We start from the raw sequence: 27,500 nt of genomic DNA, 5'->3' as shown, positions 1-27,500 counted from the left end.
CACACACGCAAGAACACACACACACACGCACACACACCTCAAACGCACACGCATGAACACGTACACACGCGCAGACCACAAACGCACACGCACGAACACACGCATGAACACACACACACACACACACGCATGAACACACACACATCCACCACAAACACACACGCATGACCACAAACGCACACACACGCACACGCATGAACACACAAAAACACGCATGAACACACACACACACACGCATGAACACACACACATCCACCACAAACACACACGCATGACCACAAACGCACACGCACGCACACACACGCACACGCATGAACACACAAAAACACGCATGAACACACTAACACACGCATTAACACACACCACACGCACACATGAAGCACACACACGCATGAACACACACACACACACACCACAAACGCACACGCATGACCACAACGCACACACATGAACACACAAACACACGCATAAACACACGCACAAACACACACACACACAGCCCCCCCTCAGACGGTTATCCGCTGTGGGGGGTGAGCAGCACTGTGTTATCTCCGGGGGGGCGGTAGGAAGGAACCCCCCATGGGTCACTGGGGTCCCTCTCGATTTGTCATGTGATACAGGAGGTGGACCAGTGTGTGTTTCTGTGTGGTTGTGCGGTTGTGTGGTTGTTAATGTGTGTGTGTGGGTTTGTCTGTGTCTGAGATTTGTGTGTGTGTGTGTGTGTGTGTGTATTTGTGTGTGAGTGTGTGTATTTTTTTGTGTGTGTGTGTGTGTGTGTGTGTGTGTGTGTGTGTGTGTGTGTGTGTGCGCGCCATGGCTAATCACACTCACACCTGGTGGTATAATATTCCCCTCTAAGTAAAGTCTAACGTCTGGAGGGAATAGGTCCCAGGAGAGCTCTGAGGGCCCAAGTCCCCCTGTTACGTAATACATGATGTTTAGGCGGATAGCAACCTGATGCTACAATGCTAGTGATTGGTCAGGCAGGGCCCTTCAAAATCTGTACAATCTTGTCCTGTTCTGGACAACATACAATAAGTGTGGACATTAAGTGCCAGGACGTACAATATACCACGAGTGTGTACATTAAGTGCCAGGACGTACAACATTCAATATATGTGTATGGGAGAGTATAGTATCAACTACGTGGGCCTGGAAACGGCCGGGGGGAGGAAGGTTGGAGCTCCCCACCTGGTGGACGACAGCGGGTAGGACCGCTCCGTCGCCACACGGTGTAACTACAGTAAATGGTGAGCAAAGGTTGCCCTCTAGTGGTTCGATTAAAAACAATGTATTTTCTAAACTAAACCAAAATAATCACGGAAAATTTGCCTGACTGGGAGGCTAACTATTTTAAGAAAAGGTTTGTAATTTATTTTGTATAATTACATATGGCAATTCAGAAGCATTTACCTAAAAAGGACAGGACAGACGTTATGTTCCACTGTGTAAAGCACGCCGTAAAAACTTTTTATCCAAACACTTCCTCCCCCCCACCCACTTATCCAGATGCGACTGCGTGTTTATAACGAACAGCTGCGTTATCGCGAGATCCTGGAGGTACGCCATGTCTTCAAGGAGCTATTGTGATTAAAGATAGGCATATTTTGGCCTTTTCTTTTCACTCCATTGACGTTAGTAAAGACCACAACGGCATGACTACACGTCCTCCTCATACCGCGGTTATAACCGTGTTGGTGGCTGATCATGATCCCTAAACTCCATGGACCAAAATATGAGACTGCTTATAAGAGCCATTTCTTTGACTTGAGTGGGCTACAGTGGATGATTTAAACACAAACGCTCCCAGGCGGGTTGGTTTAGCCCCTCTGCGCTCGGACCCCCCGCCTCGTGAGACCGACCTGACATTCACGTTGCTTCGCAATAACATTACCTCGCGAGATTGGGATGATTTCGAGATCACAAAACCACTTCAAGCAAATCATTTCAGCTTCCCAGTGGGGCCCAGTCACTGGTTACTATAACCAGAAGTTACCCAACAGCTGCGGTAAGGGGGTTTGGGGAGACAGAACACGGCACGTGGTTTTATTCGCATCAGCATTTTAATTGGACAAAGCAAGAAAACATTGATTACATAGCAGAGTCATTATCAGTTTTCAGGGCCAACTCCTGGGGGAGAACGGGTCTGAAAATATGTAGGCACTGCCTAATTTAAAAGAATGCCGTGTCGGATAAAAGAAACCAGCTCTATAAGGCAACAGTTATAATGTAGGCCTCCCATTTCTCTGGCAAAAAGGGCAACAGTGTAAAAATTGAATCCACACAGGTTTGTGATACAAAATACTGGCATTTCAATAGTTATTACAAAAACAAAGTCAGAAATGTCAACACATGCTCACCCCTTTTAAAATCTGAATCGTTGTCGTGAAGGTTTTTCTTTTATTATTTAAACGTGTGCACTGCCGTCACCAGCGCGGCCTAGTCCCTGCTGGAAGAATGGGGAGCGCGCGTTGTGCACTGTGATAGTGGCCCTCTGCTACGAACAATGTTAAGAGTTAACTGTCGAGTAATCAAAAAAAAAAAGCAAGCACCCAAAGTTAACAGTAGCATTTTTTTTTTTTACTTACATGGTTTCAAATGAATGTGTGGTTATTTACAGGTGGAGGAAAAATATTTTTGAGGCTGTCCTAAACATGGAGGAATGGAATGCACAAAGAAAGTAAAAATAAACGAAAACAAAACAAAACTCTTGGTGATAAAAATTTGTCGAAGTACGAGAAGAGAAAACTGTGCAATATTTATCTGCCCTTACAGAGACAGCAGAGTCAAGAATCCCTGCAATTGGTTGGAAATCCAATAGAAAATGAGGAAACAAAAAGGTCTAAACGATTTCTATTCCTCAAAAAAAAAACAATAGAACTTAAGTTTATAACTTAGAGCATGATCCAGACTGAAAGGTTTTCATTTAAAAAAAGAAAATAACCAAAGACATTGACCCCTCGACGCCTTCCCCAGCGGAAAGGTGTGGAAATGGAAGCAGTTCAGTCAAATGTAAAACTCGTTGAGGGAGGGGGGTAGGTGGAGGAGGGGGGGGGGGGGGACAGGGGGGAGGAGGGGGGGGGGGGGGTAGCGCAAATCCAAAAAGCTTTCCTCTTTACAGTTTTATATTCATTTACAGTTAACTTAAACACGGCCCGCTGGTCGCGGCCGGTCTCGCCGGCCAGGAACAAAACAAAACCCCCGAAAAACCAAAAGGGCGTGGTTACCTGTACGGGTGAAACAGTTTCCCCCAGGGCACCTCCCCCCCCCCCCCCCACCCCCACCCAAACCCCCCCCTCCCTAACTCAGCCTAGGCCCCGCCCACCCCATGACCCCTTTATACATCCTCTACGAGCGCCCTTTAAGACGACCCGAGCCCAGAGTCTTAAGTCCGGCCAGCGGTCGCAGGAGGTCTCACTGCCCCGCGCGGGGGGGGGGGGCAGCAGCCAGAGACTCACTGACGGCGGACAACAGAACAAACTAACCCAAAACCCCCCCAAAAATAATAACAAAAATCCAACAGGAGGGGAGAAGCGTCCCGCCCGGTCTAACTCAGTGTGTGGGGTATCCTGTGGCTCCCATGCCAGGCTGGCTGGCGAGCATGCTCCCATTCAATCCCTGGGAAGCCTCCATTACCCCTCCGTTACTCAGGGCCCCCACGCCACTCCACCCAGCACTGGCCGGTAAATGGCTGCAAAAACGAGGGAAAGAGACATAGAGAGAGAGACACACAGAGACACATCGCCAGCAGGTTAGAAGAGACGAGGCGAAGGGGGGAGGGGGAGGTTTTTAAAATATGAAGAGTTATGCTACAATCCGGACAGGCTACAGTGAACAGCAGGGCAGACGTCTGAGAGGGAGGGAAGGGTTAACAGAGCGGGGAGGGGGGGGGGGGGGGGAGACGAGGGGAGACAAGCAGAGGAGAGGCTAAAGCAGAGGCTCAAGGCTAGAGCAGAAGAAGCTAAAGGCTAAAGCAGAGGCTACAGACTACACAGCAGAGTCTAAAGGCTAAGGTCGAGGCTAACAGCTAAAGCAGAACAAGCGATACGAGTCCCTTGTGGCACCAACGCTGTGCCACATGTTGCTAGCATGCTACCTGCCAACATTGAGGTGGTTTTAGTTGAGCTCGCAGCATGTCTACGTTTTGGCAATAATGGACAATTTGCCTCCACAAAAAGGAAAGAGAAAGGAGCGGAGACGGGCAGCGGCGACCGATAGTTTAAAGAGTTCAAGTTCAGAGCGGCGTCACCACCGCGGTCGTTCTGAAGAGTCTACTGCACATCTGACATTAGGGTCTTACACTTTCACATGGGCTCACCCTTCACACGGTTCAACATGGATCGGTCATATATCTTCAAATTTCTAACAATGTTTTCGAAATCACCAAAGTATAAAAATAAAAAGGAGGGAGGAGGGAGGGCATATACACAAATACCAAACTGTGGGAATTATTTCACTTCTGAAATCAAATGGCCTTTGACAGATTCATACAAAAAACAAAAAAAACACAAGTCTTCTGACGATGTCCACTCTGATGAAAACTATAAAACATAACCAGATGGTGGGGGCGGGGCACCAGAGAGGGATTCACTAAGACTCCTCCAGAAGAAGACTTCTGGACCGGCTTAGACGGCCGGCAGTCAGACCTGGCAGAACACCCCATAATAACCCTCCCACCCTGGCCAATCACGCCGTCACCACGATAACACCAAGCGGACGTCCGCTGGGTGTTACAGCGACCGGGGGTTCAGAGGACCCCTGTGATTGGCTGAGCCAGAGACGCCCGTTCGTGATTGGCTGAGCCATTCGTGCCAGGTCTGTAAAGCGCTCGTCAGGAGAGCCTAACGATGGTGAGCTGGTGAGGGGGGGGGGATAAAAAACCAAACCAAACATCGTTCGATAGGCGACCGCCTGAGAGGGACCACAGAAGTATTCCTTAGTCCACCATGGGGGGGGGGGGGGGGGGACACAAATCAATGGAGAAAATAAAATAAAAATAAACCAAAGTTCAAATATATTTATTTGGTGTGCTTTTGTCGCAATCTTCATACGCTGGACACGTCACATGGGGGGGGGGAGGGTGGGGGGAGGGGGGGTACGACCCGGGACGAGGGAGATGGCTGACCCCCCCCCCCCCCAGCCCCCCGACTGAGGCCCAAGATGGCGATCCATCGCCCGGATCTGAGAGGGACCCGCGCCAGTAGCCCCGCCCCCCCCGGCCCCTGGAGGAGGAGGATGATGATGATGACGGAGGAGGAGGAGGAGGATGGTGGCGGGTGGGGGCTCCGGCGCGCCGCGGGCGTACTTACTTGAAGCCCTGCTGGTTCCAGGCCTGCCCGTAGACGCCGTACGTGGGCATCTGCCAGCCGTTGGGGACGTACTGGCTGATCTGGGGCCCGTTGCCGTACCACTGGCCCCACTGGCCGTAGGGCTGGGCGGCCGGGTACCCCACCTTGTTCTGCTGCGGGGCGACAAGAGCACAGAGAGGGGGGGTCAGCCGGTGGGGGGGGGCACTGCGCCCACACACGCCTCCGCACGCACGGCCCTCGGTCTGACACCGGGCCTCAGGACGGCCAGGAAGCCGCCCGGGACGCCACATGGCCCCCACTCACACACACACACACAAAGATACACACAAAGATACACGCCTACACACACAAAGATACACACCTACACACTCAAAGATACACACCTACACACTCAAAAGATACACACCTACACACAAAGATACACACCTAAACACAGAAACACAAAGATACACACCTAAACACAGATACACAAAGATACACCTAAACACACTCAAAGATACACACCTAAACACAAAGATACACACTCAAAGATACACACCCAAACACACTCAAAGATACACACCCAAACACAAAGATACACACCTAAAGACACTCAAAGATACACACCTAAACACAAAGATACACACCTAAACACACTCAAAGATACACACCTAAACACACTCAAAGATACACACCTAAACACACTCAAAGATACACACCTAAACACACTCAAAGATACACACCTAAACACACTCAAAGATACACACCTAAACACACTCAAAGATACACACTAGGGCTGAACGATTGATCTAATTCAAAACCGGCATCGCGATGTGATAGAACACGATATGCAAACCGCAAAAAAGATTATTATTTTTAAATATATATTTATATTTCTGTTACTTTTACTGACTGGACATCTGTACGATTCGTATGCATTTTTCTTTTACAATACAATAGTAAAATAAAGATGTTATAATATCCATTCATGCATCAATCCATCTCAACACCTAGGCCTGGCCTAAAGGAAAGCCGTTTCTATGTTGACTGCTTCCAATGTTGTGTTTCTCATACTATATAATGATTTATTGCTTGTTTAGTGAATAATAATAAAAAAAAAAAAACATAGAACATAAAACAGAACATAAAAAAGGAAAAAATTATCGCATACTAAATCGCAAAATTGGTCGAAATAATCGCAATTCGATTATTTCCCCGAATCGTTCAGCCTTAATACACACAAAGATACACCTTCAAACGCACACACACACACCTGCACAAACACACACTGCACACACACTCCTTGAGATTGAATAGGTTAACAACTCACAGCATCACATTATAATATCCTTCAGAAAATGAAGACTACAGACAGAAGATGGGTTGGATTAATTGCCGATAAAGGTGTGTATATATTTAGATACATACATTTTTTAGAGAAGCCAATCCTTGCGCACCGCTAACCACCTTATTTGGAATATAGACAAAACGTAAAAGATTGGTTAGCACCCACATCAACATCTCGTTAGACCCGCCCCTACCACATCAACAGCCAATCAAAAAGGTTAACACACTGATTAACATGGGTTTAATAGAACATGTGACGTTGGTTGGTTTAAAATACAACATGTCGTATTAAACTTCCTCTACCATGGAACAGATAAGGCGGATCTTGCTGGGATCCACGCTATCTGGACCGTGCAGCTCTGACCACTGGCGGCCCTATCGCACCCGGGTGAAACCACACGGTGAACACACAGAGGGGCTGCCCCTCTTGTGTCTTATTGAGCTGCACGACGTGGACCGGAGACAACCGGTTGGTGCCGGTATGTGTACCGACTCATAAACGCACATATCTGCAAGCGCCACCCAGCACACGATGGCTTTATCTTCTGTCCTCCTTCGTATTCAAATGACTAAACCAGCGCTAGTCTCCTCACAGTAGCACAGCACAATAACAAATGTCCTGTTCTCCTAAGTTCTTCCAGTCCTGGGCTGTTGGGGTTCTATCTATCAAACCAGCTGTTCACTCCTGGCCCAGCCTTAGGACCCACATGGGCCTTGAAGTCCCCATCCAAAAACAATCACAAGATTGATTTACAGATAGTCAACAATGCCTCCGTGTACGGTTAAAGACAGAGTGAACCTCGAGCTGGGAACGACTGAGGCTGAACTCTTCAAGTGAAACAGTCAGCTGTTGAAACGCCAACATTGAAACTCTCGAACCACCAGCCGCTCACGAACCCCCCGCTGAGAACCAGCGCTGAGAACCCCCGGAGGTCCTGGGGTTCAACGGTGAAGCCGTTGTTTGAGGCGTTACGGGCCGATTATGGTCACACGTTCACACAACGCAAGGGGGTTACGGACCCCTTACGTCCTTGCGGACCCTCCTTGCGTCCAACGCAAGGGCCGGACGTGCGCCTCCCAAAAATTGTAACCGTATAAATTGTAACCGCAGAACCGTAAAGGTTCACGACTGCGTGGAAGCGTCTGCGTGGTCGTTGCGGGAACGTGGGACCGTAATCAGCCCTTTAGAGAGAGGCATGGAGGGGGGGCTCCTCACCTGGGGCAGGGCCATCTGCTGCTGCATGGGGTTCACCATGTCGGGGGTCTCCTTGCCCCAGTAGCACTTGACCACGTGGCCCTCTAGTGAGCTGCCGTTGACCGAGACGATGGCGTGGGCCGCGGCCTCGTGGGAGTTAAACCTGGAGGGAGGGAGGGAGGGAGGGAGGGAGGGAGGGAGGGAGGGAGAGAGAAAAAGAAAGAAAGACACACAGACAGGAAGGGAGCCAGGGAGAAGGGGGAGATACACAAGAGTTGGAAGGAGAGATGGGGGGGAGAGGGGGCGAGAGATCCAGAGAGAGAGAGCAAGCGAGGGAGGGGGGGATGGACAGTTAACTAGACAGCACGAGAAGGACAAAAGGATAGCTTGAGAGAAGGACGAGCATGTCCGCTTCCACCCGGCCTGCAGATACACAGGTAACTCTGGACGTCCTACCTCACGAAGGAGTATCCTTTGTCTGGGAACACCCGGATCTCCATGATCTGTCCGAAGGGGGAGAACGTCTGCCTCATCAGTTGCTCTGGAGAGGGAGAGAGAGAGAGAGAGAGAGAGAGAGAGAGAGAGAGAGAAGTGGGATCACGTTGGGTTCCCGGGGTGGGGGGGGGGGGGGGGTTGGTGAATGCAGCATGACCTGCCTTTCCCGCCTTTAACGAAATCAAGTCAATCAAACTAAATGATGACGCTACCTTGGAATGACAAACCGGTTATTCTATTATTCCCCAGCCCAACAATTCCCGGAGCTGGGACCGGCAGGGTGGAGCTGTGTATCAACACGGGTCTCACCTGTCAGGCCCGTGCTCACGCCCCCGCAGTACACCGTGCAGTTGCTCGGACTGGACTGGTTCACGACTTCCTCGAAGGACAGGTGCTTGCAGTTGTCTGAAAGGAAGGGGAGGGGGGGGGGGGGGGCAGAAGGAGCGGTTTACATGCGGGGAACCCTCAGCATCGCCCAGCGGGAACGTGTCGGTGTGATGCTGAATTAAACTCCTCCATACATGTCAACGCACTTTCATAGTTGGCCTTGGGGGCGGGGGGCTTCCTTGTAGCCCAGTTGGTCCGGATGGGCCGCCCCCCAAGCCACTGACCCCCCATCTGCTGGATGGCGTTCTCTGCGTCCTGAAACACACACGCAGAGCCGTTAGCGCAAGACTCACCCCTCACGAGTTCACCTGGACTCTGCATTGCCTGCCCCCTTCCCCTCTAACCCTTATTGTACGTCCTGGCACTTCATGTGCGCACTTATTGTATGTTGTGCGTCCTTAGCATTTTGTAGCATCTCAGGCCTAAAATAATGTTTGGTCAGGTTACGGTTTTCGACCGACCCTGTCAATTTATGTGGGACCCAAATTATTTTATGAGCTTTAAAAAAATAACAAAAATTTGCAACGAAATTGCTACAAATTCCATTTTTTTATGCAAACTATAATTACGTTTTGGTACAGCACCTCTTCATTCTATACAAGGATGAGCGAATTTTCTCGTTTTTAAATGAAAACAACCAACCTATCATTCGCTGCCGCTGGAAAAAATAAAATAAAAAAAATAAATAAATTCCCTACCTACCCATGACCTCAACTGACAACCAACAGGAACCAAACTTTTTTTTTTTTTTTTAGGCCTCAACCTGGCTATATTTTAGTCCTACCACATGGCCCGCTCAGGACACCCTTGTTTTGAGAGTGCACTGTAAACTACAATTGTTTCATCTGGACGGGCAAACCGACACGTTGTTTAGATGAGAGGAACCGTGAGCTACAGAACTTACCCACTTATTGAAAAAAGACACAAAACCATAGCCTTTAGATTTCCCTGTCGCCATGTCCTTCACCACCCTGGCATCCCTACAAGAACAAGACATGGTACAGATGAGTAAACAGACAAACATGTACACAGAAAAGTAATGCATACATTTATACTTCTGGGAGATATCCACGTTACGTTCTCCTGACCACAGCTTTATCGTGGGTCATGCGTTTCCACTGAGGGCCTTTCCACTAGTCAATATATATTTATCGGTCAATACTCAAGAGTACGTACGATATCCTGCCAAAAGGCCCGAATGCCGCTTTGACATCTTCTGTGGTGATTTCAGGGCTGAGGTCCCCGACAAAGACGTGAAAGTGATCTGCAGGAAGGAGACCACATTGGTCATACACATTGAACATATACCAGCTGATTAAATATCAGTCTTCCAAGCCAAAGAGACATCTTGGCTTGAAGATGCTGGCGTTTCTGTGAGCACAGATGTGTTGGTTGAGGATCTGGGCTTACTGCTCGTGTCTTTCTTCTGGCTGGTTGGTGTTGTGGCCCAGTTGACTTTGACCTCCTGTGGGATGGGGACGGGGGGGGGGAAAACACAGACAACAGGCCAGGTGGGGTAAAATGACACGGTGAAACGTCCAGCACTCAAACCTTCCACCAATAGTCGTTTAATATCAGCTAGACTAACCTAGGCTCTGTATAGCTTCCCCTCTTACACTATTTGTATGTTGTACGTCCTTGCACTTATAAATAGATCTTACTATTGTGTAGCATCTTATCCTAGCTATCTTAGTTGCAGACGGGGAATGGGTTAACCTAACAATTGTTAGTGATTTGCACTTTGTTCTATGAACGTCCTTACTTTACCATCAGCAAAATGTTGTTTTGCTTTCTTCAAATCTACTTACTGCAAGCGGCTTTGGATAAAAGCGTCTGCTAAATGTAAATGTAATATCAGCAACTGACATCCAATACCAGCAGTAGGTTAAACCTGCCATGGATGGGAGGTAGGTGCCCACTTCGGATGTGAAGCACCAGATAAGCTCAACCAAACCAACACTTGCCGACTACAGGGCGTAGAAGGAGTTCAAGACTAGCAGAACTCTGAAACTTAAGGGGCTCAGATGTAAGGGGTCTCCGTTGTTGGGATTAAGAGCCAGCATAGAGCTGCACCCGATAACAAACAGCGTTCTGAACCAGAGGCGCGTCCCATCGCCCGCCCCACTCACCGAGGAGGTCCGATAACTTACCTTACCCATGATTTTACGTCCGTTCATGGCTGCCAGCGAGGCAGCTGCATGCCTGTGGTCGTAGAACTCGATGAAACAGTAGGGGTCATTCCCGGCCGTCTGCCCGAGGGAAAAACACGAGCGTTTATCACGAGAGCAACGGACGACAATCACGTCAACATGCTTCAGGTCTGTATCAACCTGCGTGCTAGCTATACTGTGCAGGATAGAAACAAAAGCATCCACGTCTTTTTAATAATTATAATGCATTTCCATGTTTGAAACAATTAACCAAAACATTAAGATTAGGCTGTAGACTACAAGGATGCGTTCCTCCAACGTGTTTTGGTGACGTCTGGAACCTGCACGTTTCTGTCACAGGGCTTTGATCACAATGCTTGTGGGTACTGTAGGCCTCAAGTCAAGCAGGAGAACACTCACGTCAATAATCATTTTACAGCTCTTGCATGGCCCGATCTGCTGGAACAGCTCTAGGATCAGCGGCTCGGTGACATCCCTGCACAGGTTCCCCACATACCTGCGATCACACGGGAACAAGTCAGACTCAGTCTTTGTGAAACAGGAAGTGAGCGAGCAAACAAAGGCTAGTTAACCACGGCTAGCTCCAAACTCGGTCCTGGCTCAGAGGATAACAAACGCAAACAAAACCCAAAGACGGGGTCTCCCCCGCCGTGGGGGGCGGCCGCGCTTTGGATGAAACCCACGAGTCGGACCCGCGGACGCCCTGTTGGCGCCTCATTTCCCGGCCGTCCGGCTGAGCGTTGACGTGGCCGGTCTTTCTGCAGCCCGCCGGGGGAGACTCAAGCTTCACATGGGCCTCGAGCTAGGCGGCTAACAGGGGTTGCCCGAGAGAGAAACACCCGACCCGCCGGCTCCCGGTCAAACCCGGAGAAGGGAGACTCACGGGTCAGTGTGGGCCGAACGTGACGCTCTCTAGTCGGGAAAGTGTTTAAAGCATCAGGGCCTCCGCTCTGGTTTTGATCGAATCTAGCGTTAGCATTAGCGGCTAAGCTAACGTTAGCACCCCGGTTTTCATTTTGAGGCAGGCTGTGTAGGGCCGACCCCCCCCCCCACACACACACACACACACACACACTTTCCAGGAGATAGCCAGGGTCCTTGTTGCTAGACACGGGTATACCATCCATTCCGAAATATGACCCGGGTCCTGGGTGGCTGTGCCTAGACCCGATCTAGACCCGGACTGACGCAGTCTAATATCGGTGTTACAAAACAGATACGACCCATGGCAGGACGTAGCCGGGGTCCCCTGGTTACCTAAAGCGACCCAGGACGTAGCCAGGTCCTCGTTAACCTACGGGGCTGCAGGACGTAGCCGGGTCCGCGCGCTACTCACAGGGTTCTGGGCTGGTCGTCGTCCATCATCATGGTTCGGTGGTTTAATCCGTTAACATACAAAGGGTTTCGGACGGAGAAACTCGAGAAGGTTCCCGCGGTTCCCGATGGCTATCCGCTGGTGGTTCGTTTAAATGAGGGTCGGTAGGCCGAGTCTTCTTCTCCAGGAACACGGCGGCGCAGACAGCCTCTCGGTCTGATGCAAACAATGGGACGTTGAAGAAGGCGGAGACGCAGCGTCAGCGGCGGCGTAACGCTGGCGTAACGTACGCCAACGGCGTAGTATACGTCAGCGGAGTAGCGTGCATCAGAAGCGTAGCCCAGCTTGACATCTGGATCGAACCCGCTGACGGACATGCCACCGGCGGTTAATCGAACCCGCTCTGACACCAACATTTGTGTTAAAAACGTTTTATCGTAATATATTTTGATATAAATTCATGTTAAATCGTCATTAATAGGCGTATGCTTGCTGAAAAGCGTTTTGTTTTGACACGTCTATGATGCATTATTGCATGTTTTGTTCTGCCACATTTTGGAAGTATCTTCATGATTGAATGCAGTTTCTGTATGAAGCTCCGGATAAAAGCGTCTGCTAAATAAATTTAATTTAACCTTACATTTTTGTTTCTTTTGGGTGATTATTATTATAATTTCTTTAATAATTAAAGAATAACCAGCGCACCAAAAAATACAACTAATTTGACGGTTGTTAAATATATTTACACATGTATCTACCGATATATAGCAAATTAAGTATAGATTGGTGTGATAGCAAAATACGTGCGCCGCCCGGGAATCGAACCCGGGTCGCAAGAATGGGAATCTTGCATGATACCACTACACCAGCGGCGCCGTCCGTAAGAACGAAGCAGATAACATGGAGTTGTCCTAGGTAGACGAGCCTTTGATTGCAATGATTATTTTATTGCAGTATAGATGATACAAATGCATCACAATTAAATACCACCACCGTCCTTCATTACCCGTTTATTGTTACCTTCATCTTTTTTGCACCAACATGAGCAGCTTTGATCTATATAATTATAATATATATTTCTTCCCGGGTATTACCCAGATACACTGAGCAGCAGAGAGAAGGGGCCTCACGGAATTTAAAACACACGAAGCATCCTTACACTATCTCCATCGATCTCTGCCTAACGTTTAATCGTTGAAATCACCGAGCTCTGATAAGGTCATGTAGATGTTGGATTTGGGTTTCTCTTCTGAGCGGTGGCTCTCTCCTTCCTTCTCATCGTATGGCTTCTTCTTCAGCGAGATGTCGGGATCATCATAACTGCAGAACAGAGACAGAATCATAATCATAAGGCTGACGACGATGATGATGATGATGATGATGATGATGATGATGATGATGATGATACAAACACCTGTCTGTTCTTGAGACATTCAGCTCTGTTGTTTTGCAGTATCATGCTTATTTGCTTGTTGTATGTTGTACGTCCTGGCACTTCATGTACGTACTTATTGAATGTTGTACGTCCTGGCACTTAACAATAGTACTTAGTATTGTGTAGCACCATATACTAGCTATCTTTGTTGTATGCAGTGAATGGGTTAACCTAGCAATTGTTATGCTTGACACTTGGTTCTGTGAACATCCATACTGTACCGACAGCGATATATTGTTGTTTCTATTTCTTCTGATAAATGTACTTATTTTACATCACATTGGATTACAGCGTCTGCTAAATGCCCTCAATGTAAATGTTAAGGTATCACCAGTAGGTTTGAAATGTGGGCTATTTTATAGATAATATTATATTTGGTTTGCTACACACTTTTTTTTTTACTGTAAAGCATTCTCTAACTGTGCAAGGGATATATCAATAATATTTATTATTATCACTATTAATAAGTGTGCTTATACTTAGCTTTTTAAATTGGTTGACAAGGAAAACAGGGACACCCTGAACTACAACAACAACATGATAATGGACTACAAACATGGCTGCCCTGTGTGGGAGGGTTCTCTTACCCAGTGAAGGCTGCGGAGGCCTGGAGCTGAGCCGTGGGGTGGGGGGGCAGACGAAGGGTCACATACAGGCTGAGGAACACAGCAGGAACCAGGAAGGCACAGCACCAGCCCAGACTCAACCAGAACCCGTTCTGTCGGATTAACAGAGATTACAAGTGAGGTTACATGAGGAAATGTGCGAGGAGACAAGGTGAGAGGAAGTGAGACTAAATGAGGAAAGTTGAGGGGAGACAAGATGAGAGGAAGTGAGACTAAATGAGGAAAGGTGAGAGGAGACAAGGTGAGAGGAAGTGAGACTAAATGAGGAAAGGTGCGAGGAGACAAGATGAGCAGAAGTGAGACTAAATGAGGAAAGGTGAGAGGAGACAAGGTGAGAGGAAGTGAGACTAAATGAGGAAATGTGCGAGGAGACAAGGTGAGAGGAAGTGAGACTAAATGAGGAAAGGTGAGAGGAGACAAGGTGAGAGGAAGTGAGACTAAATGAGGAAAGGTGAGAGGAGACAAGGTGAGAGGAAGTGAGACTAAGGCCCAATCTCAATACTTCCCCTTACCCCTTATCTTCCCCCTTACCCTTGAAGTTGCGCGTTCATGTGAGAGCTAGTGGTGTCTCAATACCCAATTTGATCAAGATTAAGGGATAAGATTGAGTGCTATGTACCCCTTATTTTTAAGATGATTTGAGAGCTCACTTGCTCCTCCAAGGGCTATCCCAGAGCACATAGCGAAACCGGGAATTTTCAAAAAAAACATGGCTGCTTGATGCGAGGAATATTTTACAGCTATCTACACAACTTTTTATATGTTTATAATGACTCGGTTTGATCTGAAATGTGCTACACGAACGATGCATAGTATTGTAGGTCTGAAGCTTTCAAACGGTAGTTTTAGGATACAATTAGCGCGTATACCACCACTCCATTGGCTTATATGGTAGCTTGCCAGCTAGATGCTAGGCCTGCTGCAGCGGATTCGAATTGTATCCGAATCCGTTCGGTTCGTTTACCACAGTTCGGAGCATTCTGGAGATCCGCGGATTTCGGTTTCATGAAGGCATTGCCTTATGTAGCGTATTTTGCCTACCGTAGCCTACGTCCGATACAAAAGGGTGTTTAGGACCCAGCGGAATGCATTCTCTCCAGTGCTGCCCGAGCCAATGAGACGTTTCCCGCCCCTCCCTTCAGCCTGTCAGCGTTCAAAACAAACTGGGCTTTAAACTTCGTTGCGCTCGTCGCCAGAGTTCTAAGCCTCGTCGGCCGTTATCCCTTACATGTTACACTCAGTGCACCATGTTTTCAAATGCATTTAGGGGAACATTTATTGCACAAAAAAGCCTTGCAAGTTGTCTGATTGCAGTCAATTAACACATTGCAAATAGCCTGTGGGTCTCATTCATTTTTGTGTTTCTCCCCCAAACCCTCCGTCAAAAAAAAGTCCGCCTTTTTACTATCACGGACATGATCCGAACCGTATCCGAAACCGAGGCCCAAAACGGTTATCTGAACCGAACCGTGGACACACTGATCCGTTTCACCACTATGCTACACACACCCTCAACTCTTCAACGATGGCGGCAGCATCTAAGATATATATATATATATATATATATATATATATATATATATATATATATATATATATATATATATATATATATATATATATATATATATATATATATCGCTCTTCTTCTCTGGCTTTTATTGGCGTTTCGGCGCTCTGGTGACGGGGCAGCCAGCTGGCGACGATGAATGATGACGTACCCGAAACCGAGTGGCGTCTCATTTCATAGGGGAAAGATCTCAGCCCTTGGCCCTTACACTTGCAAGTGCTAGGGTTAAGACAAAGACAAAGACAAAGCAAAAGGGGCAAGGGGAAGAATCGAGATTCGGCCTAAATGAGGAAAGGTGAGAGGAGACAAGGTGAGAGGAAGTGAGACTAAATGAGGAAAGGTGAGAGGAGACAAGGTGAGAGGAAGTGAGACTAAATGAGGAAAGGTGAGAGGAGACAAGGTGAGAGGAAGTGAGACTAAATGAGGAAAGTTGAGAGGAGACAAGGTGAGAGGAAGTGAGACTAAATGAGAAAAGTCGAGAGGAAGAAAGGTGGGAGGAAATGAGATTAAATGTGGAAAGGTGAAAGGAGAAGGCGAGGAGCATTCAATGAAAGTAGGTCGGGAGACATGAGACAAGGTGAGATGAGGAGTTGAGATGAGGCGATATGAGCTGAGGTACTGGGAGACGAGGGGAGGTGGGGGTCCGACGAGGCGATGGCATCAGGTTCTCACCCAGGGGTCCACCACGTTGAGGCACACGGCCGTGTAGATGTTGTCCACCGACCTGGTGAGCCAGCCGCACCCCAACACGTCCTCCAGGATCTGCGCACACAGAGCTCACCTCACCATTCAGGACTCTCATCTGCACCGCAGCGCTGTCAGACACCTGATGCTGATGCTCATTAACGTTCCAAAGACGTGCATCCTTCCCCCGTGGGCAAAACTGTTGACTAAAGCAGTCAGCTGACTTCCAAAGAAGCCGTTTTAATTTGGGCTGTGACGAGGCAAACTTGTTTTATTCTCGATGTGGTTTAATTTTGGCCACTCATCGTTCCATTAGTTAAGATCCTGCCTTGCTTTGCTGACTCATCATGTTGTTCTTACGGCCAGACTTGCTACAACTCTAAGCAAGAGGCTGCTCTACCTGCTCTACCTGCCTCACCACAACGACAGCAAGCAGCTGTGGAGGAACACGACGTCTGCCTACGACTGCAGGGTCCAACACTGAGGGACGACCGGGGGCCCAGCAATCGTCAGAATTCACGTCGGGACGTTAAAACCTTCCTTCCCCATCGGCCCACCGCTACCACACGTGAGCATATATACACAAAACATTTATATCTTGTTTAATGAAATGGAAATCCTCCAGGCTGTGCAGAGATGGCTGTCGGCAGGCCGAGAGCGGTGGTGCTGAAGTGTTTGTTCAAACAAACGATAAAACATGTCAAGTACCAAAGAACCTGATAACGTTGAACCCTGGACCAAAACAGCACACGTAGTGCACAGCCTCCTGTCGTCAGAGAGCCCCCCACTGACCAGAGCCCTGTTCCCTGTGAGGTTCACCGTCTGTCATCAGAGACCCCCCCACTGACCAGAGCCCTGTTCCCTGTGAGGTTCACCATCCTGTCGTCAGAGAGCCCCCCACAGACCAGAGCCCTGTTCCCTGTGAGGTTCACCGTCTGTCGTCAGAGAGCCCCCCACTGAGCCCTGTTCCCTGTGAGGTTCACCATCCTGTCGTCAGAGAGCCCCCCACTGACCAGACGCCCTCCTCTCTATGCAGCAGAGGGTTTTAATCTGGAGGAAGACGTCGCCAGCGTGACTTCTCCTGGTGTTCACCCACCGTGCGGCGGGCCCAGGCCAGGTAACGGAGCAGCTGCTGCTCGCCACTCTCCAAGGTGCGCCGGGACACCTGGGGGGGGGGGGGGGGGGGGTTACGGAGGGGGGGGGGGGGGGGGCGCAGGGAGGGCAGGGAAGTAATGAGGATCATAAATGAAACGTGGGCTGACTCCACCGTCCACCGTCACGATAACAGTCCTAGCAGATTACCCCCCAGGGAAATCCAGGGGAGCGGGGTGGGACTCACGTTGGCGGAGATGAGGGGCGCCTGACGGTCCAGGAGGGTCTGGGTGGCGTCGAAGCGGCTCAGCGTGGTGATGACATTCACCTGCGGAGTGTGAGGGAAAAATATGGAAGATAGATCGATTAGGATACACATTCTTTGTAGGACAAACCCCTGAAAGATTAACATGTGACAAAGAGAGAGAGAGAGAGAGAGAGAGAGAGAGAGAGAGAGAGAGAGAGAGAGAGAGAGAGAGAGAGAGAGAGAGAGAGATACAGGGAGAGAGGGAGAGAGGGAGAGAGAGAGAGAGGCACATGAGTGGGAGGGAGAGTGAACTCAGAGCGGAGGACGATGTAGCATTAAAGCAGATATTCTCGTTTGCGATGGTAACAGGAGTCGAGGAAACAAAACCTTATGGATATAGAATGCTAGGTACCCCGTATGATTGGCTGATGATCTTCAAGGTCTTGACACTTTCATTCATGTTGGCCTGGAAGGATGGAGGGAGACGGTTGTCAGGGTAACAGTAGAGCATCACACCCCGTCCCCCAGAGTTCACATTCACACCGGAGCCAAATCTACCTCCTACTGCCTTGAAATGTCAACATGGTCGCCATTACACACACACACACACACACACACACACACACACACACGCACACACGCACGCACGCGCGCACGCACGCACGCACGCACACGCACACACACACACACACACCCTCGTCTCTTGTTATTATTTGACTGGGGAGCATGGATAATCATTTATCTCTCATCTCATTTGAGTGTGAGCGTCACGCACAGCGTCGGCTGACTGGAGAAGCGTCTGGTCATGCAGGAGACGAGCCCTCCCAGCTGCTTTCAGTAGAGCTGCTTTGGTATCTACAGTCTCCTGCCAGAGACAGAGAGAGAGAGAGAGAGAGAGAGAGAGAAAGAGAGAGAGAGAGCGAGAGAGAGAGAGAGAGTTAGACATGACATGAGAGAAAGAGAGAATGAGAGAGAGCAAGAGAGAGATGTGGGGGGAGAGTGTGTGAGGGTCAAGAGGGAAAGAGAGAGAGTGATATAGAGAAAGAGAGAGCAAGAAAGAGCCAGAGTTGGCCGTGACATCACTGCAACAGCCCCCCGCCCCCCCCAGATAAGGGGGGCCTCTGAGCATTGCCATGCCAACATACTCACATTTTGGGCCTTCTCTTTCAGCTCGTTGGCTAAGTCGAGGAGGTTCTGTTTCACCACGGGTTTTCCCAACTGAGAGAGGAGAGGAGGAGGGAGAGGAGTAACACACAGTGGGGAGACCTCTGCTATTAGAACATCCCGATGTCAGAGATGACAACACACACACACACATGCATGCACGCACGCACACACACACACACACACGAACACAGGCATACATGCACGCACGCACGTAGGCATGCACACACACACACACACACACACACACACACACACACACACACACACACAACCACTCACCCGCCCACCAACCCACACACACGTACAGGCCTGCCCACAGATCTATCTCTCAAACACACACACACACACACACACACACACACCCACACACACACACACACACACACACACACACACAGACACACACACACCACAGACACCCCCCCCCCCATACACACACACACACAAGAGCGGGGGGTGCAGAGGAGAGGTCTCGCTGTACCAGCTGTGTCATGGCGTCGTAGGGGTAGCTCTCCAGGTCGATCTCCTGGTACGTGAGCAGAGCCTCTCTCCCGCCGTCAGACAGCAGCTTCAGGCCCTCCGCGCTCACTGAGACGTCCTGCAGAGTCTCGTTCAACCCTGTAAAGTACTGGAGGACACAGATCGCACAGGCTTTAAGAAAGCCTCTCCTGTGCTGGTGACACGCGCCATGAAAACCCACCACAGCCGCTTCAAATGAATGGATATCTATCGGTATTTACGTTTATCTATCTATATTTACGTAAGATATTGTTAGGTTCACACCGTACGACCAATTATAGACTGCACTCTGTTACACATCCGACTTCTGTCACTTTTAAAACCCTATCAGTTCATTTTATTAAAATCAATGACAGATTGTTTGAAGCCTTAAACCAGGGAAATACCGCTATAGACCAATTAAATACACCTTGAGGTATTTTACGTTACATGATATGATTTCCCCTAATAACAAAAAGTAAAGCAGGAATCACGGTCACGAGAAACACCTTTCGTGAATCAAGTCTTGTACAAATGTTTGACGATGGCCTTGCAATCCTGTGTTTGCTTTCTTTCTATGTGAGATCTTAGATCTATTAAACGTGACGTGTGTCTGGCTGTGTATAACAGCTCTGAAGGGACAAACAGCAAGTGTGAGTACGTCCGGGCTATCTGAGGCGGTCCAGAGTCGTGCAGACCTTCGCGGGGTCCAGGAACTTCTCCAGGTCAAAGGTCTGGTCCATGTCCATGCTGAGGAACAAGGACTCTCCTCTCTGACAGCCACTGAAACACAATCCCGCACGGATGAGTTTAACACATCTCAGACGTAAACAGGAAAGTCTTGTCCGACCGGCTGAGACTCAGTTCTCAGGAGTCGATAAGGGGAGAGTCTGGAAGGTCTTACCGGAAGATCCTGGCGGACTTGAGTGGAATCGGGGTGCTATGGTTCAGCAGACTGGTGAACAAGTCTTCCTGCTTGTCCAGGAACTGGCCAAGTAAACAGTGTGTTAGATAAGGTCATGTTGTACAACACAAGTCATGTACAAATACTTCAGTGATGTTGTTGATCAAGTGCTTAAGGGCGTGATGTCGCCTGTGTGAGTGTTCGTGCGTGTGTGCATCCGTGCGTGTGTGTGTGTGACACCATTAACTTCTTGAATGATGGATGATTCATCCGCAAAGCGGTTTAATTAATCTGAAATAAGTATTGAAAAAGGGTTGACGTTGACATGGAAGGCTTACTGGGAAGATCTCTCTGCTGGTGAAGCTCTGACACAGCAGGGTGTGGACGTTACCCCCGAGGAAGAGAGTGATGAACACCATGATGATGTACAGCCATGAGAACGCGCACATCAACAGAATACAACTGGGGAAATAACAGATTAATAGAATACATCTGTAGATCGACTGACACAACGGATCAATAGAATACATCTGTAGATCAACTGATGCAACAGATCAATGATATATTTCTGTAATACAACAGATCCATAATATATATCTGTGGCTCAACAGAAACAACAGATCAATAATATATATCTGTAAATTAACTACAACAGATCAATAGTATGTATCTTTAGATCAACAGAAACAACAGATTAATAATATATATATGTAGATTAACTACAACAGATCAATAGTATAGATCTGAAGATCAAGAGAAACAACAGATTAATAATATATATCTGTAGATTAACTACAACAGATCAATAGTATATATCTGTAGATCAAGAGAAACAACAGATCAATAATATATATCAACTATAACAAAAGGACAATAGTTTATATCTTTAGATCGACTGATACAACAGATCAATGGGATATATCTGTAGATGGACTGATAGAACAGAATTTTATGTGCAACATCCCGACAGTTCTGCCACTTTATAGTTATATTATATAATGTATCTTGCATGCACATTTTTGTGTACATATTTTTCTCTATTATATATTTGTATGTTGCATTGCCATAATGTATTTTAGGGTTCATATTTTCTCTATTCATCCATGATTTTTTTTTCAGCACAAGAATTGTGACATTAAAAATGAATAAAGGGATTAATAAAATATTGAATCTAAAGGAGAGTCATCATGGGTCACCATGGCGACGGAGGAGGTACCTACATCTGGAACATCCAGAGGGCCGTGCGTTCCAGCCGCGCGTGAGGACAGCGGGAGTACACGGCCGGGTTGAAGAGCAGCGGCAGCCCCACGGACACGGCGGCCAGCAGCAGCACAGCCGTCACCAGCAGCACGAAGCACAGTGTAACACCCACCGCCCACCTGCAGAGGGCGCCAGAGGACATAGGGGGGGCAAAGAGCGTTTTACTCTGAGGGAATGAAAACAGAAATATAATCATTATATAAACAAGAAACCAGGAGCTCTCGAACAAGGACCAGTAGAACCAGGACCAGTAGAACCAGGACCACTAGAACCAGGACCAGTAGAACCAGGACCAGTAGAACCTGGACCTGTAGAACCAGGACCAGTAGAACCAGGACCAGTAGAACCAGGACCAGTAAACCCACCTGGCGTGGTCGTAGTGGTCGAGCGGACCCCCGGCCCTCCTGACAGAGACCCTGAGGTCGGTCACGGCCCGACGAAGGGACAGCAGCGAGGGGAAACCCTGGCTGCTGTTCCTTAGCAACACCTGGGTGTGGTTCAGCTCCGACAGCAGGTCTGGAGGACCGATCACAGACACACAGACAGACAGACAGACAGACAGACAGAGAGTCAGAGAGTCAGACAATCAAGACAGGCAGATGGAAAGGTTCAATCAGACAGACAGACTGATAGGGAAGAAAAGCAGACAGACAGAGAGACAGATAGACAGAGAGTCAGTCAGACAGACGGACGGACGGACAGACAGACAGACAGACAGACAGACAGACAGACAGACAGACAGACAGACAGACAGACAGACAGACAGACAGACAGACAGACAGACAGACGGACGGACGGACGGACGGACGGACGGACGGACGGACGGACGGACGGACGGACGGACGGACGGACGGACGGACGGACGGACGGACGGACGGACGGACGGACGGACGGACGGACGGACGGACGGACGGACGGACGGACGGACGGACGGACGGACGGACGGACGGACGGACGGACGGACGGACGGACGGACGGACGGACGGACGGACGGACGGACGGACGGACGGACGGACGGACGGACGGACGGACGGACGGACGGACGGACGGACGGACGGACGGACGGACGGACGGACGGACGGACGGACGGACGGACGGACGGACGGACGGACGGACGGACGGACGGACGGACGGACGGACGGACGGACGGACGGACGGACGGACGGACGGACGGACGGACGGACGGACGGACGGACGGACAGACAGACAGACAGACAGACAGACAGACAGACAGACAGACAGACAGACAGACAGACAGACAGACAGACAGACAGACAGACAGACAGACAGACAGACAGACAGACAGACGGACAGACAGACAGACAGGTGTACAGACAGAGAGTCAGAGAAACAAGACGCACAGATGGAATGGCACAGTCAGACGGACAGACTGATAGTGAAGTAGAGCCGACAGACAGAGAGGCATTAGGATAAACAGACAGACAGACAGTTATGACATATGGGTTGACAGACATCCAGGTAGCCTGCTTAAAACATGTTTTTGTACCTAAGTACAACTGTGTTAAAAATCACCCCATAAAAATAGGTGGTCACGTCTCAGACAGACAGGAAGAGTTAGAGTTAGACAGATAGATATACAGACATCATAAGGCATAGTCAGACATGATAATAATGATAATGATAATAGTGATACCAGGACTTGGTAATAACATGTCAGACGTGTTTTAAACCCACCCTCTATGGTGGGTGCGAGCTGTCTTGAGCAGATCTGTCTGATGCTGAGGAACGTGAGATTGCTCTGAAAGAAAGGTCATGATAGTTTTAAGTTGTGAGTCTTTTGTTCCTTTGTTTCCTCTGTTCCTTCTACTCTGTCTGCAGGCCATGGTTTATCAACCAGAAACTCTGGACTAGCAGCTTCAAACACAGTTTATTTGTAATCCTCACCACAAAAACTTTCTCTTAAAAAAGCACAGTCAGTTCTCTCTTTCCCCCCCCCCCCCCCCCTCCTCCCCCCCACTCTCTCTCTCTCTCTCTCTCTCTCTCTCTCTCTCTCTCTCTCTCTCTCTCTCTCTCTCTCTCTCTCTCTCTCTCTCTCTCTCTCTCTCTCTCTCTCTCTCTCTCTCTCTCTCTCTCTCTCTCTCTCTCTCTCTCTCTCTCTCTCTCGCTCTGTATCGCTCTGCATTAGTGTTGCCAGGCTGGGTAGTATTTTTGGTGGATGTCAAACCCTATTTACTGATCATTTTGTCCGCATTTGTCCCTAAAACAGAAAATGATCAGAAATTAAATAAATAGGGTCCATGTCGAAAAAAAACAAAGTGTTATTCTGATCAGAGGTTCGATTCTACCCTCAGCTCACCGGCGGCTTTGGCTGAGGACATTTCATTTTTTACTAACACAAGGAAGAGCGTTGATGAACTCTACACAGGGAATCACACATCCAGAGACAATGGCGGTGTCATAATACATGTGTCTCTCGCTCACTTTATTCACATGAAACCGTAAGGAATCAAGTGGAATGGAATTCCGCCGTTTCTCCTCACTTTCTATCTACGGGCACACAAACAAAACACAGATACACATGTTATTCTGCTAATAACTACAAACCCACCCATTTACAATTTACAGCATTTTCATAGCATCTATTTTTGTTTGCATTAGTACTTTGTATTTTTATTGTATTGTGTTTTTATCCTGTGTTTTTCCATTGCTGCTGGGCATTTGCAGGGGATTAATAAAGATGTATCTAATCTATTCTAATCCAAGCACTCCCAGAACTAATGTTTTCTTCAGAAGCGTCGGTCACTGATTGGGGCTTGTGTGTTCCTGATGTTTCTTCAAACCTTGTTGTAATCTGCATCTGTTTCACAGCCGGGGCAGACCTCCGTCAGGTTCTCCAGACTGGCCTTGAGGTTAGTGAGATTATACTGAAGCTCGATCTGTCTCTCCTTGAGGGACACCCGGATCTCCTCCATGGACCGAAGGGTCTCAGACGTCCTATTAGCATCTATGTGGGGGGTAAAATACATTCACATTGAGGGCATTGACGCTTTATCCAAACAGACTTACATTTTACAAAGAAGTACATTTGTCAGAAGAAAATCAACAATATATCGCTGTCGGTACTGTAAGGATGTTCATAGAACCAAGTGCCAAGCACCAACCATGGCTAGGTTAACCCATTCCCTGTAGTCGACTAAAATAGCTAGGATAAGATGCTACACAAAGCTAAGTACTATTTTTAAGTGCAAAGTTGCAGAACATACAATAAGTGTGTGTGTGTGTGTGTGTGTGTGTGTGTGTGTGTGTGTGTGTGTGTGTGTGTGTGTGTGTGTGTGTGTGTGTGTGTGTGTGTGTGTGTGTGTGTGTGTGTGTGTGTGTGTGTGTGTGTGTGTGTGGGGGCTAGGGGGTTAAAATAGCGCCCGAGACAATGGGGCTGACGAATCAGCATTGAGCCCTGACCGCCGGCGTTTCCTCGTTCCAACCCCTGGCCCAGTGTGAAGTATGCACCTTCCCAGACACACCCCTGGGTTGAAACAAGCATTCCACCCTCACCAGGGCACAGCACACAAACACACTAGCATTGTATTCAAAGGATCAGCGATCACTCAGCAGAAAACCACCGACACACCTCCACCCAGACCAAGAAACCTCCACCCAGACCCAGACACCTCCAGCCAGACCCAGACACCTCCACCCAGACCCAGACACCTCCAGCCAGACCCAGACACCTCCACCCAGACCAATAAACCTCCACCCAGACCCTCCAGCTCCACCCAGAACATGACACGTCCGCCCAGACCATGACATCTCCACCCTGACAAGACACCTCCCCCCAGACCAAGACACCTCCACCCAGACCAAGACACCTCCGCCCAAACACAGACACCTCCACCCAGACCCTCCACCCAGACCCTCGACCTCCTGCTCACCTCCGACAGCAGTGGAGAAAGCTGCGAGGGCCTCCTGGAACGGACTTTGTAATCGTGCGACGATCGTTTCTCCCACAGTGTCGTCCATCTCTGAAAGGTGGTGAAGAACCAAAACAAAATCCTGTTCTTTAAAGGCACCCAGTGCAACTTTATGTAAACATTCAATGAAAAATAAACATTCAATTTCTAGTCTTTTTTACACGTAGTAAGTTTCAATAACTCCATACCATTACATATCGACATTCAAGGAGCAAAGATGAGACGTCGTTGTGTGGTGAGAACTGATAGAAAATCGTAAACAACAACAATCGCCGGTGGGGAGAAGCCATTTTTCCATTGACTGGAAGCCTGCTTTATTTATTGTAGGTTACAAAAAATAAAGAAAATGGCGGCATTGTTGTTGTTATCGATTTTGTATCAGTTCTCACCACACAACGACGTCTCATCTTTGCTGCTTAAATGTCGGTATGTAATGGTATGGAGTTATTGAAACTTACTACGTGTAAAAAAGACTAGAAATTGAATGTTTATTTTTAAGCCTCGAAAGTTGCACTGGGTGCCTTAAAGATGTGACACCGACCACACTTGGACGATGTCCGGCACACACACAAAGCCGTGGTTACCTTCTATACTCCGCGAGATGGCTGCCTTTGGAATGCTGTACTGTTCCAACACAGATTCAATTTCCTGTAACAACATGAAAAAACTTAATGAAAGTCCTGAATATTATTAATATTATAGAGACAAATACATAATGACAGACTTAAAGGTATGATATGTAATTTCTGCACTAGGGATCGCTCAATCAAATCAAAAACAAAGTAGACGTTTGATGGAGTCCTGACTTAAGATGGGATTATGGGAGAGGTAGTCTTCCCCAACATTGACAATAACAATCTCTCTGATGAGACTCAGTCAGACATCATGTTCTCGGACGAGGTTCTGCAATCAAGTTATACACACTTTAAGTTAAGTTACGTCATATTTAGAGCTGTCAAGCGATTAAAATATTTAATCGTGATTAATCGCATTAATGTCATAGTTAACTCACAATTAATCGCGATTAATTGCAAATAATTTTTCTATGCTAAATATCCCTTGATTTTTTTGTCCCATAATTCTTCTCATTTTAATTCTCTTATCAACATGGTGAAGTGCATCGGCTTGCCTTGTGCAAATGATTTTTTATTGATAACAACATTGGCATATACTGATCAAAACAGGGCGATACAAAAAAAGAGCCTATAGTGCAATTAAAGGACTGCTTTGAACAAATGTCATTTGAACATAGCAGTCAGGCTACTGCTTCTTTGTTTTGAGCCAGAGAAAAAAAAAAAAAAAAAAGTTTTTTTTTTAATAAAATAATTGCGTTAATCGCGCGATAAATTTCTTAACGCCGTTAAAATTGGTTTGCGTTAACGCCGTTAATAACGCGTTTAACTGACAGCTCTAGTCATATTAGTTAAAAATAAGACCAGGTCTGTTCGGACACGTTCAGACGCTAAAGGGCTGATCATGGTCCCACGCAGAGGTTTCAAAAGTATTCACATTCGTTACTGAAGTAGAAGTATAGATACTAGGGTATAAAAAGACTTCTGTAGAAGTTGAAGCATCAACTCAAGCTTTTAACTTAAGTAAAAGTATAAAAGTACTGGTTTCAAAAGTATTCAAGTAAAAGTAATGTAAGGGGGAAAAAAATGCCATTAAGGAAAAAAACATAGGCCGTGCCACAGGGGCTTATAGAATTAGAATTAGAATCAGCTTTTTGGCCAAGTATGCTCACACATACAAGGAATTCGGTTTTTTCAAAAGGCCATTTAATTACTATAATGTTAATGTAGAAAAAATTGGGATGCACCTGTTTCATACACATTTATGCCCATTGAAAATGAACGCATATTAGTACAATGCAAATACATTAAAGAGCCA

At 47.9% G+C, this 27,500-nt stretch overlaps 2 protein-coding genes and 1 non-coding gene across 10 annotated transcripts in view; all 3 read right to left on the bottom strand.

The window, feature by feature from the left end:
* Positions 1-2,044: 2,044 nt before the first annotated feature.
* Positions 2,045-12,447, bottom strand: LOC132467923 (cytotoxic granule associated RNA binding protein TIA1-like). Of its 7 annotated transcripts, none has more exons than XM_060065503.1 (13): positions 12,220-12,447; positions 11,283-11,379; positions 10,863-10,961; positions 10,123-10,177; positions 9,889-9,976; positions 9,617-9,692; positions 8,847-8,967; positions 8,635-8,730; positions 8,287-8,371; positions 7,852-7,993; positions 6,717-6,755; positions 5,310-5,461; positions 2,045-3,691 (listed from the first exon to the last, which is right to left on the bottom strand). In XM_060065503.1, exons 1-13 carry the CDS (start codon positions 12,249-12,251, stop codon positions 3,553-3,555), a joined length of 1,221 nt encoding a protein of 406 aa, XP_059921486.1. In that variant the 5' UTR covers positions 12,252-12,447; the 3' UTR covers positions 2,045-3,552. The 7 variants fall into 7 exon arrangements, with proteins under 7 accessions (XP_059921486.1, XP_059921487.1, XP_059921488.1 ...); XM_060065504.1 differs by having other exon boundaries at positions 5,310-5,458; XM_060065505.1 differs by having other exon boundaries at positions 8,859-8,967.
* Positions 12,448-13,002: 555 nt separating this feature from the next.
* On the bottom strand, positions 13,003-13,073 carry trnag-ccc (transfer RNA glycine (anticodon CCC)). Its single transcript has one exon. It is a non-coding gene; the product is annotated as a tRNA-Gly (tRNA).
* A 56-nt stretch (positions 13,074-13,129) lies between these two features.
* The window catches only part of LOC132467921 (prominin-2-like), an 18,891-nt gene continuing 4,520 nt past the window's right edge, over positions 13,130-27,500 (bottom strand). Inside the window, exons 6-24 of one of the 2 annotated variants that reach the window (XM_060065501.1) lie at positions 26,195-26,258; positions 25,572-25,661; positions 24,483-24,646; positions 24,124-24,189; positions 23,377-23,440; positions 22,047-22,197; positions 21,642-21,800; positions 20,760-20,883; positions 20,422-20,504; positions 20,216-20,300; positions 19,501-19,647; positions 19,002-19,070; positions 18,628-18,717; positions 18,265-18,318; positions 17,853-17,933; positions 17,610-17,678; positions 16,502-16,591; positions 14,221-14,351; positions 13,130-13,518 (exon numbers count right to left, since the gene is read on the bottom strand). In XM_060065501.1, the coding sequence (XP_059921484.1) occupies positions 13,386-13,518; positions 14,221-14,351; positions 16,502-16,591; positions 17,610-17,678; positions 17,853-17,933; positions 18,265-18,318; positions 18,628-18,717; positions 19,002-19,070; positions 19,501-19,647; positions 20,216-20,300; positions 20,422-20,504; positions 20,760-20,883; positions 21,642-21,800; positions 22,047-22,197; positions 23,377-23,440; positions 24,124-24,189; positions 24,483-24,646; positions 25,572-25,661; positions 26,195-26,258 (1,914 nt within the window). In that variant the 3' untranslated portion in view covers positions 13,130-13,385. The remainder of the gene's footprint in view (positions 13,519-14,220; positions 14,352-16,501; positions 16,592-17,609; positions 17,679-17,852; positions 17,934-18,264; positions 18,319-18,627; positions 18,718-19,001; positions 19,071-19,500; positions 19,648-20,215; positions 20,301-20,421; positions 20,505-20,759; positions 20,884-21,641; positions 21,801-22,046; positions 22,198-23,376; positions 23,441-24,123; positions 24,190-24,482; positions 24,647-25,571; positions 25,662-26,194; positions 26,259-27,500) is intronic. The other variant, XM_060065502.1, reaches the window with a different exon arrangement.

The sequence above is a fragment of the Gadus macrocephalus genome, chromosome 11 (assembly GCF_031168955.1).
Source record: "Gadus macrocephalus chromosome 11, ASM3116895v1".
Lineage (NCBI taxonomy): Eukaryota > Metazoa > Chordata > Actinopteri > Gadiformes > Gadidae > Gadus > Gadus macrocephalus.
This window is presented reverse-complemented; position numbering and strand designations above follow the sequence as displayed.